The sequence below is a fragment of the Ranitomeya imitator genome, chromosome 4, assembly GCF_032444005.1.
Source record: "Ranitomeya imitator isolate aRanImi1 chromosome 4, aRanImi1.pri, whole genome shotgun sequence".
In the NCBI taxonomy this organism is placed as follows: domain Eukaryota; kingdom Metazoa; phylum Chordata; class Amphibia; order Anura; family Dendrobatidae; genus Ranitomeya; species Ranitomeya imitator.
Window position 1 is genome coordinate 450,711,389 of NC_091285.1, and position 18,615 is coordinate 450,730,003.

Genomic DNA, 18,615 nt, shown 5'->3' on the forward strand with positions numbered 1-18,615 from the left:
CTGATTTGTTTGCTCAGATTAAGGGGGCTAGTTGGTTTACTAAGAATGACCTTCGAGGGGCATATAATCTTGTTCGTATTAAACAGGGTGACGAATGGAAAACTGCATTTAATACGCCCGAAGGCCATTTTTAATACCTCGTGATGCCATTCGGGCTCTCTAATGCTCCATCTGTGTTCCAATCTTTCATGCATGATATTTTCCGCAATTATCTTGATAAATTCATGGTTGTATATTTGGATGATATTTTGATTTTTTCCGATGATTGGGAGTCTCATGTGAAGCAGGTCAGGATGGTATTCCAGATCCTTCGTGATAATGCTTTATTTGTGAAGGGGTCTAAGTGCCTATTCGGAGTTCAGAAGGTCTCTTTTTTGGGTTTTATTTTTTCTCCCTCATCTATGGAAATGGATCCTGTTAAGGTCTAAGCTATTCATGACTGGATTCAACCCACATCTGTGAAGAGCCTTCAAAAATTTTTGGGCTTTGCTAATTTCTATCGCCGTTTCATTGCCAACTTTTCCAGTGTGGTTAAGCCCCTTACTGATTTGACAAAGAAAGGCGCTGATGTGACGAATTGGTCCTCTGCGGCTGTTGAGGCCTTTCGGGAGCTTAAACGCCGATTTACTTCTGCCCCTGTGTTGTGTCAGCCGGATGTTTCTCTTCCTTTTCAGGTTGAGGTTGACGCTTCTGAGATTGGGGCAGGGGCCGTTTTGTCTCAGAGGGATTCTGATGGTTCTTTGATGAAACCGTGTGCTTTTTTTTCCAGAAAGTTTTCGCCTGCGGAACGCAATTATGATGTCGGCAATCGGGAGTTGTTGGCTATGAAGTGGGCGTTTGAGGAGTGGCGACATTGGCTTGAGGGAGCTAAGCACCGCGTTGTCGTCTTGACTGATCATAAGAATCTGATTTACCTCGAGTCGGCCAAGCGGCTGAATCCTAGACAGGCTCGATGGTCCCTGTTTTTCTCCCGTTTTGATTTTGTGGTCTCGTATCTTCCGGGATCTAAGAATGTTAAGGCTGATGCCCTCTCTAGGAATTTTTTGCCTGATTCTCCTGGAGTCCTTGAGCCGTTTGGCATTCTTAAGGAAGGGGTGATTCTTTCTGCCATCTCCCCTGATTTGCGGCGGGTGCTTCGGGAATTTCAGGCTGATAAGCCTGACCGCTGTCCAGTGGGGAAGCTGTTTGTTCCTGATAGATGGACAAGTAAGGTAATTTCTGTGGTTCATTGTTCAGTGTTGGCTGGTCATCCTGGGATTTTTGGTACCAGAGATTTGGTTGCTAGGTCCTTTTGGTGGCCTTCCTTGTCGCGCGATGTGCGTGCTTTTGTGCAGTCCTGTGGGACTTGCGCCCGGGCCAAGCCTTGCTGTTCCCACGCTAGTGGGTTGCTTTTGCCTTTGCCGGTCCCTGAGAGGCCCTGGACGCATATTTCCATGGATTTTATTTCGGATCTTCCTGTTTCCCAGAAGATGTCTGTTATCTGGGTTGTTTGTGACCGGTTCTCTAAAATGGTCCATCTGGTACCTTTGCCTAAGTTGCCTTCCTCCTCAGAATTGGTTCCATTGTTTTTTCAGCATGTGGTTCGTTTGCATGGCATTCCGGAGAATATTGTGTCTGACAGAGGTTCTCAGTTTGTCTCTAGGTTTTGGCGGGCCTTTTGTGCTAGGATGGGCATTGATTTGTCTTTTTCTTCGGCTTTTCATCCTCAGACTAATGGCCAAACTGAGTGAACTAATCAGACCTTGGAAACCTACTTGAGATGCTTTGTGTCTGCTGATCAGGATGATTGGGTGGCTTTCTTGCCGTTGGCCGAGTTTGCCCTTAATAATAGGGCTAGTTCAGCTACTTTGGTTTCACCTTTCTTTTGTAATTTTGGTTTTCATCCTCGTTTTTCTTCAGGGCAGGTTGAGCCTTCTGATTGTCCTGGTGTGGATTCTGTGGTGGACAGGCTGCAGCAGATTTGGACTCATGTGGTGGACAATTTGACGTTGTCTCAGGAAAAGGCTCAACGTTTTGCTAACCGCCGTCGGTGTGTTGGTCCCCGGCTTCGTGTGGGGGATTTGGTTTGGTTGTCTTCTCGTCATGTTCCTATGAAGGTTTCTTCCCCTAAGTGTAAGCCTCGGTTTATTGGTCCTTATAAGATTTCTGAAATTATCAATCCGGTGTCTTTTCGTTTGGCTCTTCCAGCCTCTTTTGCCATTCATAATGTTTTCCATAGATCTTTGTTGCGGAGATATGTAGTGCCCGTTGTTCCCTCGGTTGATCCTCCTGCCCCGGTGTTGGTTGAGGGAGAGTTGGAATATGAGGTTGAGAAAATTTTGGATTCTCGTTTTTCGAGGCGGAGGCTTCAGTATCTTGTCAAGTGGAAGGGTTATGGCCAGGAGGATAATTCTTGGGTTGTTGCCTCCGATGTCCATACCGCCGATTTGGTTCGTGCTTTTCACTTGGCTCGTCCTGATTGGCCTGGGGGCTCTGGTGAGGGATCGGTGACCCCTCCTCAAGGGAGGGGTACTGTTGTGAATTCCGCTCTTGGGCTCCCTCCGGTGGTTGTAAGTGGCACTTTTGTGAGTTCTGCTCTTGGGCTCCCTCCGGTGGTTTTAAGTGGAATGGCTGCTCCTTGGATTTAGCAGTCTGCAGCTGCTTCCTCTGATTGTCTTTCTGCTCGGCTATTTATGCCTGGCTCTTTCCATCAGCCAGTGCCACTTGTCTATGGTTCCTGGTTGGATTCACATCTCTCTTGGATTTCCCTGATATCCTGACCAGTTCAGCAAAGATAAGTCCTTGCTTTGCTCTTTTCTGTCCACATGTTGTGGACTTATTCGTTCTGTGCATTCTATGTTTTGTCCAGCTTGTCAGTATGGATTAATTTAGTTAAGCTGGAAGCTCTGGGAAGCAGATTTACCCTCCACACCTTTAGTCAGGTGTGGAGATTTTTGTAAACTCTGTGTGGACTTTTGTAGTTATTAATACTGACCTCACAGTATTCTATCCTGTCCTATCTATCTAGCTAGACTGGCCTCCTGTGCTACATCCTGGTTTCATTCTGTGTATGTCTTTTCCCTCTCCACTCACAGTCATTACTTGTGGGGGGCTATCTATCCTTTGGGGATTTTCTCTGAGGCAAGATAGTTTTCCTGTTTCTATCTTTAGGGGTAGTTAGTTCTCATGCTGTGACGAGGTGCCTAGGGAGTGACAGGAGCATCCCACGGCTACTTCTAGTGTTGTGTTGAGCTTAGGGACTGCGGTCAGTACAGGTACCACCTCCTTCAGAGCTCGTCCCATGTTGCTCCTAAACCACCAGTTCATAACACCACACAGTAGTCTACAGCACTGCCCACACAGTAGTCTACAGCACTGCCCACACAGTAGTGTACAGCACTGCCCACACAGTAGTGTACAGCACTGCCCACACAGTAGTATACAGCACTACCCACACAGTAGTATACAGCACAGCCCACACAGTAGTACACAGCACTGCCCACACAGTAGTACACAGCACTGCCCACAAAGTAGTACACAGCATGGCCCACACAGTAGTACACAGCACGGCTGTTGTGAATTCTGTTATCGAACTCCCTCCTGTGGTCATGAATGGTACTTCGGCGAGTTCTGTCCATGGACTCCCTCTGGTGGCTGTGAGTGGAGCTGCTGCTTCTGAGGTTCCTTCCACAGGTGACATAGTTTATTCTTTGGCTGGCTGTTCTATTTAACTCCACTCAGATCGTTACTCTATGCCAGCTGTCAATGTTCTTGTACTGGTTCAGTTCGCTCTTGGATCTTTCTGGTGACCTGTCTACTCCAGCAGAAGCTAAGTCCCTGCTAGTTATTTATTTGTTCATTGTTTCCTTGTCCAGCTGGCTATCATGATCTTGCCTTGCTAGTTGGAAGCTCTGGGATGCAGAGTGACACCTCCGCACCGTGAGTCGGTGCAGAGGTCTTTTTGCACACTCTGCGTGGTCTTTTTGTAGTGTTTTGTTCTGACCGCAAAGATACCTTTCCTATCCTCAGTCTGTTTAGTAAGTCTGGCCTCCCTTTGCTGAAACCTGTTTCATTTCTGTGTTTGTGACTTTCATCTTAACTCACAGTCAATATATGTGGGGGCTGCCTTTTCCTTTGGGGAATTTCTCTGAGGCAAGGTAGGCTTTATTTTCTATCTTTAGGGCTAGTTAGCTCTTAGGCTGTGAAGAGGTGTCTAGGTCGTGTTAGGTACGCTCCACGGCTATTTCTAGTTGTGTGATAGGATTAGGGGTTGCGGTCAGCAGAGCTCCCACTTCCCAGAGCTTGTCCTGTGTGAGTTTAACCATCAGGTCGTTCCAGGTGCTCCTAACCACCAGGTCCATAACACACGGCCCACACAGTATTATACAGCACTGCCCACACAGTAGTATACAGCACTGCCCACACAGTAGTATACAGCACAGCCCACACAGTAGTATACTGCACTGCCTACATTGTAGTGTACAGCACTGCCCACACAGTAGTGTACAGCACTGCCCACACAGTAGTGTACAGCACTGCCCACACAGTAGTGTACAGCACTGCCCACACAGTAGTGTACAGCACTGCCCACACAGTACTGTACAGCACAGCCCACACAGTAGTATACAGCACTGCCCACACAGTAGTATACAGCACTGCCCACACAGTAGTATACAGCACAGCCCACACAGTAGTATACAGCACAGCCCACAAAGTGGTATACAGCACTGCCCACACAGTAGTATACACCACTGCCCACACAGTAGTATACAGCACAGCCCACATCCCCCTTCCCTCCCCTCCTCTCCCCTCCCGAGAATGGCCCCACAGTCCAGTAAAAAAAACAGAAGCCCCTCACCTCTCCTCATGCCTGCGCTGCCTGCTCCTGTGTCGGCGCACTGCCTGGCACACAGTGAGTGTGCGATGATGCGCACCCGCAGTTCCAGAGGCAGAGCGGGGAATGATGGGAGAGGGAGCATCAGGTGACGCTCTCTCCTCCATCATTGCTTTGAACTGTACCGGCAGACGCCAGTATAGTTCAATGCGGAGGAGGAGTCGGCGCTGGTGGCAGGAGAGCCCCCTGCCTCACAGGGGCCCCATAGTGGCTGCGTGACTTGCTGCTATCTGGGGGCCCATGGGGGACCGGGGGGCCTAGGCAGCTGCCTGGTCTGCCTGCCCCTAACACCGGCCCTGATTACCGGTAAGATGGACTCCTTGCTAGAGATGAGTTGCATCTTATGAAAACAGAAAAACACATATTTGGTAGACGCCTTGCTACACTCATGATAGCTTTAAACTAGAGCAATATGGAATGGGAAATATACGTCCACGCTAACACAGGAAGATAGATATGATGTCATAGGCATCACTGAAACTTGGTGGGATTATAATAATAATAATGTTTATTTATATAGCGCCAACATATTCCACAGCGCTTTACAGTTTAACAGTTTCAAACACAACAGTCATAAGTAACAACGTTAACAATAATACAATAATTAAAGCAAAATAAAACGACCCTGCTTGTGAGAGCTTACAATCTACAATGAGGTTGGGGAGATACAAAGTACAGGTGTGTATTTACAATGATGGTCCAGCTATCTTGAGGGAGGGGGGTATAGAGATAGTGAATCGGCTACACAAACACATAAAATAACTTTGATAAAGGAACATGATAGGCTGCTTTGAACAAAAGTGTTTTGAGGGAGCGCCTAAAACTGTGCAAGATGTGTCTGGTCCTAATTTCTTGGGGTAGAGCATTCCAGACGATTGGCGCAACGAGGGAGAAGTCTTGGAGTTGGTGTGGGAGGTACGGATTAGTGCAGAGGTTAGTTGAACGTTATTAGCGGAGCGCAGCGATCGGCTAGGCTGATAGACAGAAATGAGGGAGGAGATGTAAGGGTTTGCAGAAGTGTGGAGAGCTTTTTGGGTGAGAACAAGTACTTTGAATTGAATCCTATAATGAATGGGCAGCCAATGTAATGACTGGCGAAGAGTGGATGCGTCCGAGTACCAGTTAGCCAGATAGATGACCCTGGCTGCTTCATTAAGGATGGACTGGAGAGGGAAAAGTTAAGTGAGGGGGAGGCCAATTAATAGAGTGTTACAGTAGTCCAGGAGGGAGTGGATCAGGGTGACAGTGAGGGTTTTTGTTGTCTCTATGTTGAGAAAAGGGCGGATTCTAGAGATGTTTTTTAGGTGTAAGCGGCATGAGCAGGCAAGAGATTGTGTATGGGAGGTGAAGCAGAGATTGGTGTGAAACATAACACCCAGACACCCTTCTGCCAGGATGTAATTATGGTGCCACCCACGGAAAGGGAAATGTCAGATTTAAGGAGTTTAATAGATGGCGGGAGCAGAAGAAGTTCAGTTTTAGAAAGGTTGAGCTTCAGATAGAGAGCGGACATGATGTTGGGGACTGCGGACAGACAGTCACTGGTGTTCTGTAGTACAGTGGGGGTAAGGTCAGGGGATGACGTGTATAGTTGTGTGTCATCAGCATAAAGATGGTACTGAAAGCCAAATCTGCTGATGGTCTGTCCAATTGGGGCCGAGTAGAGAGAGAAGAGAAGGGGGCCAAGGACTGAGTCCTGAGGTACCCAAACACTGAGAGGAAGAGGGGATGAAGTGGAGCCAGCGAACAAAACACTGAAGGAGTGGTAAGAAATATAGGCAGATAACCAGGAGAGAGAAGTGTCTTCAATGCCTAGTGACTGGAGCCTAGAGAATAGGAAATGGTGGTCAATAGTGTCGAAAGCTGCAGACAGGTCAAGAAGAATGAGTAGAGAGTGGTTACTCTTACATTTTGCTGTCAGAAGGTAATTGGTCATTTTGATGAGTGCAGTTTCTGTCGAATGTAGGGGGCGGATGATACAAATGATTAAATGATTGGAATACAACCCTTGAAAGCTAAAACTTATTTATTAGAAACAGGATTAACAAAAGGGGAGGAGGTGTTGCATTGTATGTTAGGAACATGTACCGGATTTTTCGCTTTATAAGACGCTCCGGATTATAAGACGCATCCCAAATTTTGAGGAGAAAAATAGGAAAAAACCTTTTTTTTAATAAAATGGTGGTGCTTCTTATAATCCATGCATCTTATTGCTTACCGGGGGTGGTAGCTGCGGTGAAGCGGGGTTCCAGGGTTGCTGCTGGAGGAGGCAGGAGTGGAACGTTGCTGCAGGATGCAGGCTGGGATGACGGGGTGTTCCGATGTGCGGCGTGCCACTGTGGGTGTCCGATGCTATCGCCATGCTCTGTCCCCGATGTTGCCGGGTGTTGCTGTCACCACGCTCTGTCCTTGGTATTGCCACGTGCTGCAGCAGCGCTCTTTCCCTCGATGCTTGCCGCCGCGCTCTGTCCCTGATGCTTGCCGCCGCCACGCTCTGTCCCGTGCAGTGCAGGGCGCTCTGCCTTTCCATCCATGCTTTCCTGTGCGTGTGCGGTGGATTCTTTCCAGGAAACTGGCCGCTGGGAGGTGGTACATGCGCCGATGGTGATCTCGGCACTGAAATCTCGGGAGATCATCTCCCGAGATTTCAGTGCCGAGATCTCGTTGGCCAATCCACCGCATGCACACTCACAGGAAAGCATGGATGGAACGGTAGAGCCACTCACATTGCACGTGACAGAGCATGGCGGCGGCAAGCACCGGGGGAGAGAGCTTGGCGGTAGCACTCGGCTGCACTGGGGGACAGAGCGTGGCGGCAGCACCCGGCTGCATCGTGGACAGAGCGGGGCAGCAAGCAACGGACACCAGCAGCGGCACCACAGATAAGGTATATCCTCATTGTAAGATGCACCCCCATTTTCCCCCCAAATTTGGGGAAGTGAGGTTTGCAATGATAAACGAAAAGCAATAAAAAGGATTTGGGGAGTATGTCAAATGTAAAAGAAAAGTCATAGATGCAATAGGATTTTTTCAAGATGAAAAGAGTGAAGTGGTAAAAAATGATGTTGAGAAGGATGAACCTTTAAATTCCCATTTTGCATCTAAGAAAGCAATTGTAACATCAATTGATCTTCAAGATGCTATCAAAGGAATGAAAGAATCCACACTATCTATAAACAGAGAGATGGTGAGGGTACACTTAGCTAATTTAAACAAATTTAAATCTTCTGGTCCAGATGAATTACATCCTAGGGCAAACCAGATCTCCACTTTGACCTGACGAGGGGCAGAACCCCGAAACACAGTATCTGCAAATTGAGATTCTGGTTTGGTTTTTATCCTAAGTCATGTGCCAAGGCTCATTAAAGGGTTGACATTGACTGTTAGGACTCCTACTTCCAATAGGTGGCACTAGAGTTCTAGTCCTCTTCCTCTCTGAAGAGACAATTTGCATATTTCCCAGAGGACCATTGCGACTTTAAGTCTCTTCATCTCGACATGCTTAACATGTCACTATCCGCAAGAAGAAACGATACTTCTTGGATCCCGGTCAGACACCTCTCACTCAGTCAAACCAGATTTCCACTTTGCACTGACGAGGGGCAGTACCCCGAAACACAGTGTCTGCAAATTGAGATTCTGGTTTGGTTTTTATCCTAAGTCATGTGACAAGGCTCGTTAAAGGGTCGACATTGACTGTTTGGATTGCTACTTCCAATAGGTGGCACTAGAGTTCTAGTCCTCTTCCTCTCTGAAGAGACAATTTGCATATTTCCCAGAGGAGCATTGCGGCTTTAAGTCTCCTCATCTCGACATGCTTAACATGTCACTCTCCGCAAGGAGAAACGATACTTTTGGATCCTAGGGTACTAAAAGAGTTAGTAGAGAAAATTGCAGAACCACTACCCAGAATCTTTGAAAAATCCTAGCGAACAGGAGAAGTCACAGAAGATTGGAGAAGGGCAAATGTTGCCCCTATCTTCAAAAAACGAAAGAAGACAGAGCCAGGAAATTACAGGCTTGTGAGCCTTACTTCTATATCAGGTAAGATCTTTGAACAATTAACTAAACAGCATGTATGTAAAGGTACCGTCACACATAACGATATCGTTAACGATATCGTTGCTTTTTGTGACGTAGCAACGATATCGTTAAGGAAATCGTTATGTGTGACAGCGACCAACGATCAGGCCCCTGCTGGGAGATCGTTGGTCGCTGAAGAAAGTCCAGAACTTTATTTCGTCGCTGGATCTCCCGCTGACATCGCTGGATCGGCGTGTGTGACACCGATCCAGCGATGTCTTCACTGGTAACCAGGGTAAACATCGGGTAACTAAGCGCAGGGCCGCGCTTAGTAACCCGATGTTTACCCTGGTTACCAGCGTAAAAGTAAAAAAAAAAAAACAGTACATACTTACCTACCGCTGTCTGTCCCCGGCGCTGTGCTTCTCTGCACTCCTCCTGCACTGGCTGTGAGCACAGCGGCCGGAAAGCCAGCGGTGACGTCACCGCTCTGCTTTCCGGCCGCTGTGCTCACAGTCAGTGCAGAGGAGTGCAGAGAAGCACAGCGCCGGAGGACAGACAGCGGTAGGTAAGTATGTACTTTTTTTTTTTTTAACTTTTACGCTGGTAACCAGGGTAAACATCGGGTTACTAAGCGCGGCCCTGCGCTTAGTAACCCGATGTTTTCCCTGGTTACCCGGGGACTTCAGGATCGTTGGTCGCTGGAGATCTGTCTGTGTGACAGCTCTCCAGCGACCAAACAGCGACGCTGCAGCGATCGACATCGTTGTCGGTATCGCTGCAGCGTCGCTTAGTGTGACGGTACCTTAAGTTCTTAGATAGAAATACAGTAATTAACCGGAGCCATCATGGGTTTGCAGGAAACAAGTCTTGCCAGACTAATCCAATTTCCTTCTATGATGGAATCACTAACGGGGTAGATAAGAGAAATATGGTAGATATACTATATCTCGACTTCAGCAAAGCATTTGATAAAGTATCTCACACTAGCCTTACTGAAAAAATGCCTAAGTATGGGATTGACAAGGCTAAAGTTAGGTGGATTCATAACTTCCTCAGTGATCGTACTCAAAGAGTGGTAACAAATGGTTGCACATCCAATTGGAAGAGTGTTTTAAGTGGGGTACCACAAGTCTCTATCCTGGCCCCAGTGTTGTTGAACATTTTTATAAATGATCCAGATAAGGGAACTGAAGGTAAACTGATCACATTTGTAGACAATGCAAAGCTAGGCGGGATAGCTAACACTAGAGAAGACAGAGAAATATTCAGAAGGCTCTAAATAAGCTTGAACAATGGGCAGCGACTAATAGAATGGTATTTAACAGGGATAAATACAAGATTCTACATCTGGGCAAGAAAAACTAAAATCCCACCTACAGAATGGGAGGAACAGAACTAAGTAAAAGCACGTGTAAAAAAGACTTGGGTACACTAACAGATCACAGACTGCAAAAGAGTCAACAGTGTGATGCAGCATCAAAAAATGCAAACACAGTTTTAGGATGTATTAAGAGAAGCATAGAGTCTCGATGACGTAAAGTAATTATCCCCCTCTACTCCTCCTTGATCAGGCCTCATCTGGAATACTGTGTCTACTTCTGGGTATCACTGTCGAGCTCGGACATGGGTAAGTCTGGCGTACAACACAGCAAATAAATACAACGGAATGGAAAAGGGGAGGAAAGCCCTAACGGTCACTAGTGGGGAATAGGACTCCTCCTGACACAAACCTGTACCTGTCCCTAAACTTCCCTAACGCCCTATGCATGTGTCCTTCCCTCTGCCGCCGTCACGTGCCTAGTCCCTGACTGTCACCACAGAATTCCCTGGCTAGTGCACTGGCCAGCAAGGACGCTAGCCTTGCAACTGCAGATGAAAACACACAGGGGAAGAGACAAACAGGGGACAGACAAAAGGAAAATACTCTGCTCAGGCTCTGCTGCTAAACTCCACAGCAGCAGAGAAAACTGCACCAGGAATCAGAACTCAATCACAGTCACTGGGAAGCTCCACACACCTAGATGGCCTGCATAGAAGAAGAACTCTGTAACCGACAATCAGCTGAAGGGTCATTTGACTATTTAAAGGGAGGTGGGAGTGGATAACAACCATTATTAGCTGAGGAAGCTAAACAAAACTGCCAGCAAGAGACTGACATTAACTCTTGCTGAACCAAAGGAAGAAAACATTTAAATTTCAGCAGAACCAGAGCTGTCATGAAACTTAATGATTCCTGACAACCACATTTTAAAGGGAACCTGTCACCGCGTTTTTTCAGATTGAGATAAAAATACTGTTAAATAGGGCCTGCGCTGTGCGTTACAATAGTGTATGTAGTGTACCCTGATTCCCCACCTATGCTACGAAATACATTACCAAAGTCGCCGTTTTCGCCTGTCAATCAGGCTGGTCAGGTCGGGTGGGCGTGGTGACATCGCTGTTTCTTCCCCAGCTTTCCGTTGGTGGCGTAGTGGTGTGCGCATGTCCAAGTGCCGAATCCACTGCGCGCAGGTGAAGAAAAAGCGCGTGATCTGCGCTATTACCCTTGTCATCGGTGGGGGCGGCCATCTTCCTGAGGCCGTGCGTGCGCAGATGGAGTGCTCTGCTGCACGAGGCTTCAGGAAAATGGCCGCGGGATGCCGCGTGCGCAGATGGAGATCGCAGCGGCCATTTTCCCGAAGCCGAGATGCAGCAGAAGCCCCGTGCAGCCCCGTGCAGCAGAGCACTCCATCTGCGCACACGCGGCCTCAGGATGATGGCCGCCCCCACCGATGACTTTGGTAATGTATTTCGCAGCATAGGTGGGGAATCAGGGTACACTACATACACTATTGTAACGCACAGCGCAGGCCCTATTTAACAGTATTTTTATCTCAATCTGAAAAAACGGGGTGACAGGTTCCCTTTAAAAAAGACATTGAAAAACTGGAGCAAGTTCAGAGAAGAGCTGCCAGGATGGGGAGCGGACTGTAAAGTAAGTGCTACAAGAAACAGTTAAAGGATCTGGGAATGTTTAGCTTGCAATAGCATCTATCTGCAAGCGATGCTATTAATCTACGCAAGTGCAATATTTAAAATAGAGGGCAGGTAACTGAAGGTTCAGTGACCTGTCACTTAAGCCAGAATGATGACAATGAGCCCAGAGCATGAAAAAAAGAGCCGCCCAAAGTCCCGCCTCGGAGCGCGAGCACCTCATTAACTGAAAACTTCTAACACTGATTACACAAGAACCACGAGACAGATTTCTTCAACCCATGTATCATTTTAATCAGCGTAACAACCTGCCAATGCCAGTAGTTTACTTAGCAAAATCCTGATGACAGGTTTGCTTTAAAGTGTCGGTGTTTTTGACTTAACAACACTTAAAAATTAAGAATTACAAAAGAAAATCATAAAAAGCATATGGCAATTCTCTAATATAACATTTAGTGGATATCCAATCTCTGGTACCTCCTTTACTGAGAACGAGATGCACCAAATATCTGTGCCACCTAATATGCAGTGTGGAAAGACACTTTACATACCTAAAGCACCATCTTGTGGGCTGTTTGTACTTACCATGCAGCTATGTTTATATTTGTAACGACTACTTATTTTTCAGGTTTTGTGGTTTTACCATTGTGAACATGTATAAAAACTCATGCTTTCGAGACACAGTATCCTTGTCACCCAGCTAGGACAACTAGACAATTTGAATTTTTAAATTTCAACTAAAAGAATGAACATTGCTATATGTTTGAACATTGTTATATTGTTGACCTAGTGTACATACAATATATCATCAGCATAATATAGCCACATTCTAATGCATTCTTTAGTGGGTCAAATGAAAAATAGCTACTGGGACACTTTGTGGAAGTGGTCGTAGCACTAGTTCCATGACTAAACTAAGCACAGCTTGTGTAGCCTAAAGGTGCTAGCATGGCCTACAGCATCTCCGGACTTGTTCCCATCAAACACATATGGAATTGCAAAGATATATTCCAATAGTGGATCTTGATAATTTGAGTGCCCAAATTCACTCAGCATTGCAGAACATCCCTCAGACAACCCTTACTGACAACAATGATAGCAAGTCTAGGTGTGCATTTCTGTACTCATGGAATGAATGGAAATGTTTTGAAATTTTTTTCTTTCCATTTTTTTTATAATTTGCATATTACTAACATGTCTATTCATCCTGTGATTCCCATAATACCACACCTTACCGTTCTGAATATTCCAATTTCAATGTTGAGAAATGTATCGCATAGGTAGCTCTTGGGATTGCGGAACCCACATTCTGAAGTTACTTGCAATCGGCATTGGCCAGACATTTATGTCAGATCTTGTGGCTAAGCCATAAATATCTATGGTGGAAATTAATTCCTTATATTGCAAGAAATACATGTGTTGAACTGCATGCACTTTAGAAAGCAGAATTAGGCTACGTTCACATTAGCGTTGCGCTAATGTGCGTCGCTGTTGCGTCGGCGACGCAGCGGCGACGCGCCCCTATGTTTAACATAGGGGACGCGTGCGTTTTTTGGGTGGCGTTTTTCGACACGTGCGTCGTTTCCGACGCTAGCGTCGGACGCAAGAAAATGCAACAAGTTGCATTTTTCGTGCGTCTGATTTTTGTCAAAAAACGACGCACGCGTCGCAAAACGCAGCGTTTTTGCGCGCGTTTTTTGTGCGTCGTGCGTTGCGTCGCCGACGCTAATGTGAACATAGCCTAAGACAGCAGTTAAGAGTTGTGGTGTATTTTAATGCATCCATTCTATCAATTGCATTAAAATATTTGTTTTAATCATACAGGGTATCAAAAATAGATAAGTCCACTAAGTTGTGAAAATCTTAGAAATAAACACCATAAATGGGTTAAGATTAAGATTAAGGCCTAACATTAATTAAGAAACTTCCTAATTTCTTTGCTGTTAAAATTCTATTATGTTTCTGATCTGTCACATTTGGTGATGTGACGTCTGTCCATCTTCTTATTTCCTGCTACAATCCATTCAAAGTACAGAGATTTGCTGCCTGTGCGTTTGCTAAACAAGCAGCTCTCACAACAGTGTGCTCTGTATGGTGATTATTATAAGGAGCACAGCCCGTGATCTGCAGCAAGCTTACAGTGACTGGGGATGTGCACAGGCTGGGAGAGCACTGCAGGATGCACAGAGAACAAGTCAATTTATCATATGAACTTTGCCCAGAGAGGTGGTGCTGGGCATTTAAGAGTGCGTCATTACATTATAATGTATGAATACACTATATGACTATATGAATCATTACTGAGGATTTCAGGACAATGCGTATTAGATGAAGTGGGAGGCATACTATGGAGAAAGAATAGGGATTTAGCCATATACAAAGAGTCTTAGGATCAGTGACGTAACTTGAAACTCGCGGGACCCAATGCAAAATCTCCAACAGGGCTCCCAACTATCGCAGTTATTCAATATTCATAGTCTTTTCATATGGGCCAAAGGGACCCTTTGGGCTCTCTAGGCTCCGGGGCCCCAGTGGGATTGGAACCCCTGCACTTATTCTAGTTTCGCCCTTGCTTAGGGTAGTGCTTTGTAGGTGGAGTAAGCGGGCACAGTCTGTGGGAATGTGTGGACTGTGGGACACATCGAGCCCATCCTCTGTGGAAATGTAGCCTAGAGGAACAGAGGGAGAGCTAGCAGGACGTAAGGCTACTTTCACACTAGCGTCGGAATTCGGCCCGTCGCATTGCGTCGGGCCGAGATTCCGACGCTAGCGTTGTTAGCGCCGCACAACGGGTGCAGCGGATGCATTCTCCGGCGCATCCGCTGCCCCATTGTGAGGTGTGGGGAGGTGGGGGCAGAGTTCCGGCCACGCATGCGCGGTCGGAAAAAGCGGTCCGTCTGGAGCAAAAAACGTTACATTTAACGTTTTTTGCTCGCTGCGGTACGCCACAACACTGCGCAACCGTCGCACGACGGTTGTGACGTGTGTCAATACGTCGCAATGCGTCAGTAATGTTACTCTATGGGGCAAAAACGCATCCTGCAAACAACTTTGCAGGATGCGTTTTTTCCCCTAAACGACGCATTGCGACGTATTAAAAAAAACGCTATTGTGAAAGTACCCTTAGATGTAAGGATGTAACTAACTTACCACAAAAATGGCTGCAGTGTGCTGAAGAAGTGCTAAAAAATGAAAATAAACATAACAATGGGAGAGTGTTGTTTTTTTTATCCTCCTACAGTAGAGAATCAAACTGGATATTTCTACTTCAGGGGAGACAGCCTCAGAGTTTAAAGGGGCTTATGGGATTTGGTAAAGTTGTCCAAGAGAAGGAAATAGTCAATCATTACTTACTTATTGCGGCTGGTGGTCTCTGCCGGGATGATGTCACATCCATCATTACCTGACACTGCTGCAGCCCACCAGTGGATTTGGGTGACTTTGGCATGTATGGCACATAATTACTGAGAACAGTGTGTGACTGCAGAGGTGACCTGAATAATAGATGGGACATCATCACTGCAGGACTGGTGGGGACCACTGAAGCAGTGGTGGAGGAGCGGCATGGGGTTCAATTGGTATGTTATGGTTATTTTTTTTTTACTTACATTGTTAATACGGTTAAAAAAAGACACACATCCATCAAGTCCAACCAAGGGATAGGAAAGGATAAAAGGAAGGGGCATAGATACAACCGTCATGCATGATCTAGCGCTCTATGACATTCTCCAGATTTTCTAAGAAAACCAGCTTAAGGACTTGATTCATAAATATTGAGTATCCTGTTTGTAATTACATTTCTGGATGAAATGATTGACCCCGTCCATACACAAACAATATATGTATATCTACCATCTAAATGGCAGCTATGTTTTGTCATTTTTACTAACAGATGATGCTGCAAAACTGCTTTGCATTAAAAGGCTTTTCTGGGCATTAGACACAAAAGTCTGCTGAATCATGACAGCATGCGGTGTGCACACTGTCCCCAGCATTACCAGTGCGACCTGATGGTCACACGACCGCATGTGTGATTGGCATGCTTGCGGTCACATGCCAACTAGTCGTATCAGAATTCACTTCTATGGAGCAAAGCTGAATATGTATGTTCGACATGTGACCGCAAGTAAATAAATTGTATTTATGAGGTCATGTGACCGCTCACTCGCACTGGCAGTGCGTGATGTCATCAGTCGAGAGTCACAGTAAGTGACTGCAGACTTCTGTCTCAAACCTGGATGACTGCTCAAAATAGATCACGCTAAAACTGTGTCATACAATTCCTCCTAATGTGACCAGCAGCTGAAATGTCAGACTGGAGGAGAGCATGCTGGGAGAATAGGATCTGTATTATCCCAGAATTCTTCCATATGCTGATCCCTGCTGATGATGATCTAATACCAAGCAGGCATTAGATCACTGGTATCTGTGATCAGCATAATGCAGAGTATGCTAATCTAGCTTCTTACAAACCCCCCCAAAAGTAGTAAGCACAGTAAAAAAATAAAAAGTATTAAAATAAAAAAAAACATAAAAATCACTGCGGAGTGGGCGTTTGTGAATACTGCAGCTCAGCTCCTATTGAAGTGAATGGCAACTACACGGTGAACAGAGCTGCGCTGATCAGCACCATTCACTGTTCACATCCAGCTTATAACAGCTGATCGGAGGGTGTCAGACCCCACTAATCTGATATTTATGACCTATCCTAAAGAGAGGTCATCAATAGCTTAAGCCTGTAGACAAATATAATGGAAACAATCTATGTGGCTTATTTTTTACCTTGCTATACATGTAACGATGTGGCCGGAATTGAAGTAGCAAGCTGATATTTTTCAGCATTGGAGTCATTGCATTATGTCACATCTATGGTTATACATGTATTTCAGTGAGACAGTGCAGTATTTAGTAACAATTGTGCACTATGATACATAGTAGCAAGGCTTTATTGTGCAACAATTGCTTTTCTACGGTAGGAAATGTAGCGGTGTGTATTCCTCGTCTAATCGTCCCATTTAGGATATTTCTGTGCAGATTGGAGTAAAGCACGTACATAATATAACGTTTAGTCTGCGAAGAAGATCTCATGCAGACATCAGTTTTTTGCATATTTCTTCTATCTTATAGAACTCGCCCCCATTATAGTTTATTGGGCAGTCCACATGTTGGTGTGTTTTTTGGGGGGATAGAGTGGTCGGCACTAAACCACGAGGACATTCCGATTTTGATCCAATCCATGAATCAAACTCACCAATGCGAATCTACGGGCTGTGATGCGGTGAAATGACACGTGATTCCCAATCTGCGCTGGCGTTATTTCCGCCTCCTGCTGAAATAAACATGAAGAGGGAGTCAGGGATCAGCTGCAGCCCGGGCATCCTCTTCATGTTCAGTTTATCCGAAGACGGAGACAGTGACGCCAGAGCTGATTGGGCGCCGGGCATCACGTGTCATTCCACCGCAACGCAGTGCCGGGACCGCGAGTGCAAACACTGCTGGAACGGAGGAGGCACGGGAGGTGAGTATAGGTTTACTTATTTTATCGGGGTGGAACATTGAGTGTAAGAAGGGGTAGTCCTATAGTAGACAACCCCTTTAAAAGGGCACGTATTTGTAAATACAAAGATGTCTCAATTATTACACAAGTCTTAGAGGGGGTTGTCACGATCCAGGTGATGTTTAGGAGGTGGCTGCTACTCAGGGTTAACAAGAATCCACAATTTCCAGGATAATCCGTAAACATAGGGCACTTCTTGTTAAAAATAATGAAGGTGTCCGTGATTTTTTTGGAACCTGAAGAAACTTGTAGAGATTATTTTGACTGTAATGATCATCACTTTACAGTATGCAGCTGATGCCTTCACACCATAATTATGGGGGGCAGACATGGACCACTTATAATCACTATGATTTATTAGAGTTTTTTATTGTGTCTGTCAAAATATTGTATGACTGTGATGTCCACAAAAATAAAAAGTGAAGTTGGCAACCCTGGTGGTGCTGTATGGGCAGAACCACAAAGATAACACTGGGCCTGGGTCCTACACTAAGAAAGTGAGCAGCCCCCTCTGACGTCACCATTATTGTGGTTGCATTTCAGCCCCAGCCCAGGTGTGGGATCTCAGGGGCCACAGGGTGGCGATGCCCCCTATGCAGTAGGCCCAGAATCCCCCCATACCAGGACAATGACAGATCCTGGAACTATAAGCCCCTGCCACCTTTGTGCCATCTGTAGGCCTGGAAGGAGATAACCCCATCCCCCTAGCCCAGCACAAGCCTCCATTGTGTGTGGGGGGCGAGCACCGGCGATGCTGCACGGTAATATCGCAGTGTGCCCGCCGCCCGGCCATGGTACCTCTTGTAGTCGCTGCTGAAGATGCCCCCGCTGGCAGGGTCCTGACCATACTCGGGCTCGCCCAGGCTGCCCCCCTTTTCCTCGCTGTACCCCGGGCTGGCGGACATGGCTCAGCACTGTGTGTGCGGACAGCGCCTGGCAGGAGTATACAGCCCCTGCTGACGTCACCAGAGGAGGAGATTCCACCGAAATCTTGCCTCCTTGCCTTAACTCTCTCAGCGCCATGCGGCTGTCCAGCTACGCACGTGCCCGTCAGTCTGTGACTAGATTTGGGGGGGGCTGCAGTTCCCCTGGCTAAGCTGGTGCCCCCATAGCTCCCAGGTGGTCCCAGGCTCACACACGCCATGCCTCCCCATGGTCGTTATTCTCTATTTTTCTCTTTTCTCTA

General features: G+C 46.4%; 1 protein-coding gene across 2 annotated transcripts in view; it reads right to left on the reverse strand.

The window, feature by feature from the left end:
* Positions 1–18,381, reverse strand: part of AP3B2 (adaptor related protein complex 3 subunit beta 2) — a 124,568-nt gene extending 106,187 nt beyond the window's left edge. The window contains exon 1 of one of the 2 annotated variants that reach the window (XM_069765750.1): positions 18,228–18,381. In XM_069765750.1, the coding sequence (XP_069621851.1) occupies positions 18,228–18,334 (107 nt within the window). In that variant the 5' untranslated portion in view covers positions 18,335–18,381. The remainder of the gene's footprint in view (positions 1–18,227) is intronic. The other variant, XM_069765749.1, reaches the window with a different exon arrangement.
* Positions 18,382–18,615: the final 234 nt, after the last annotated feature.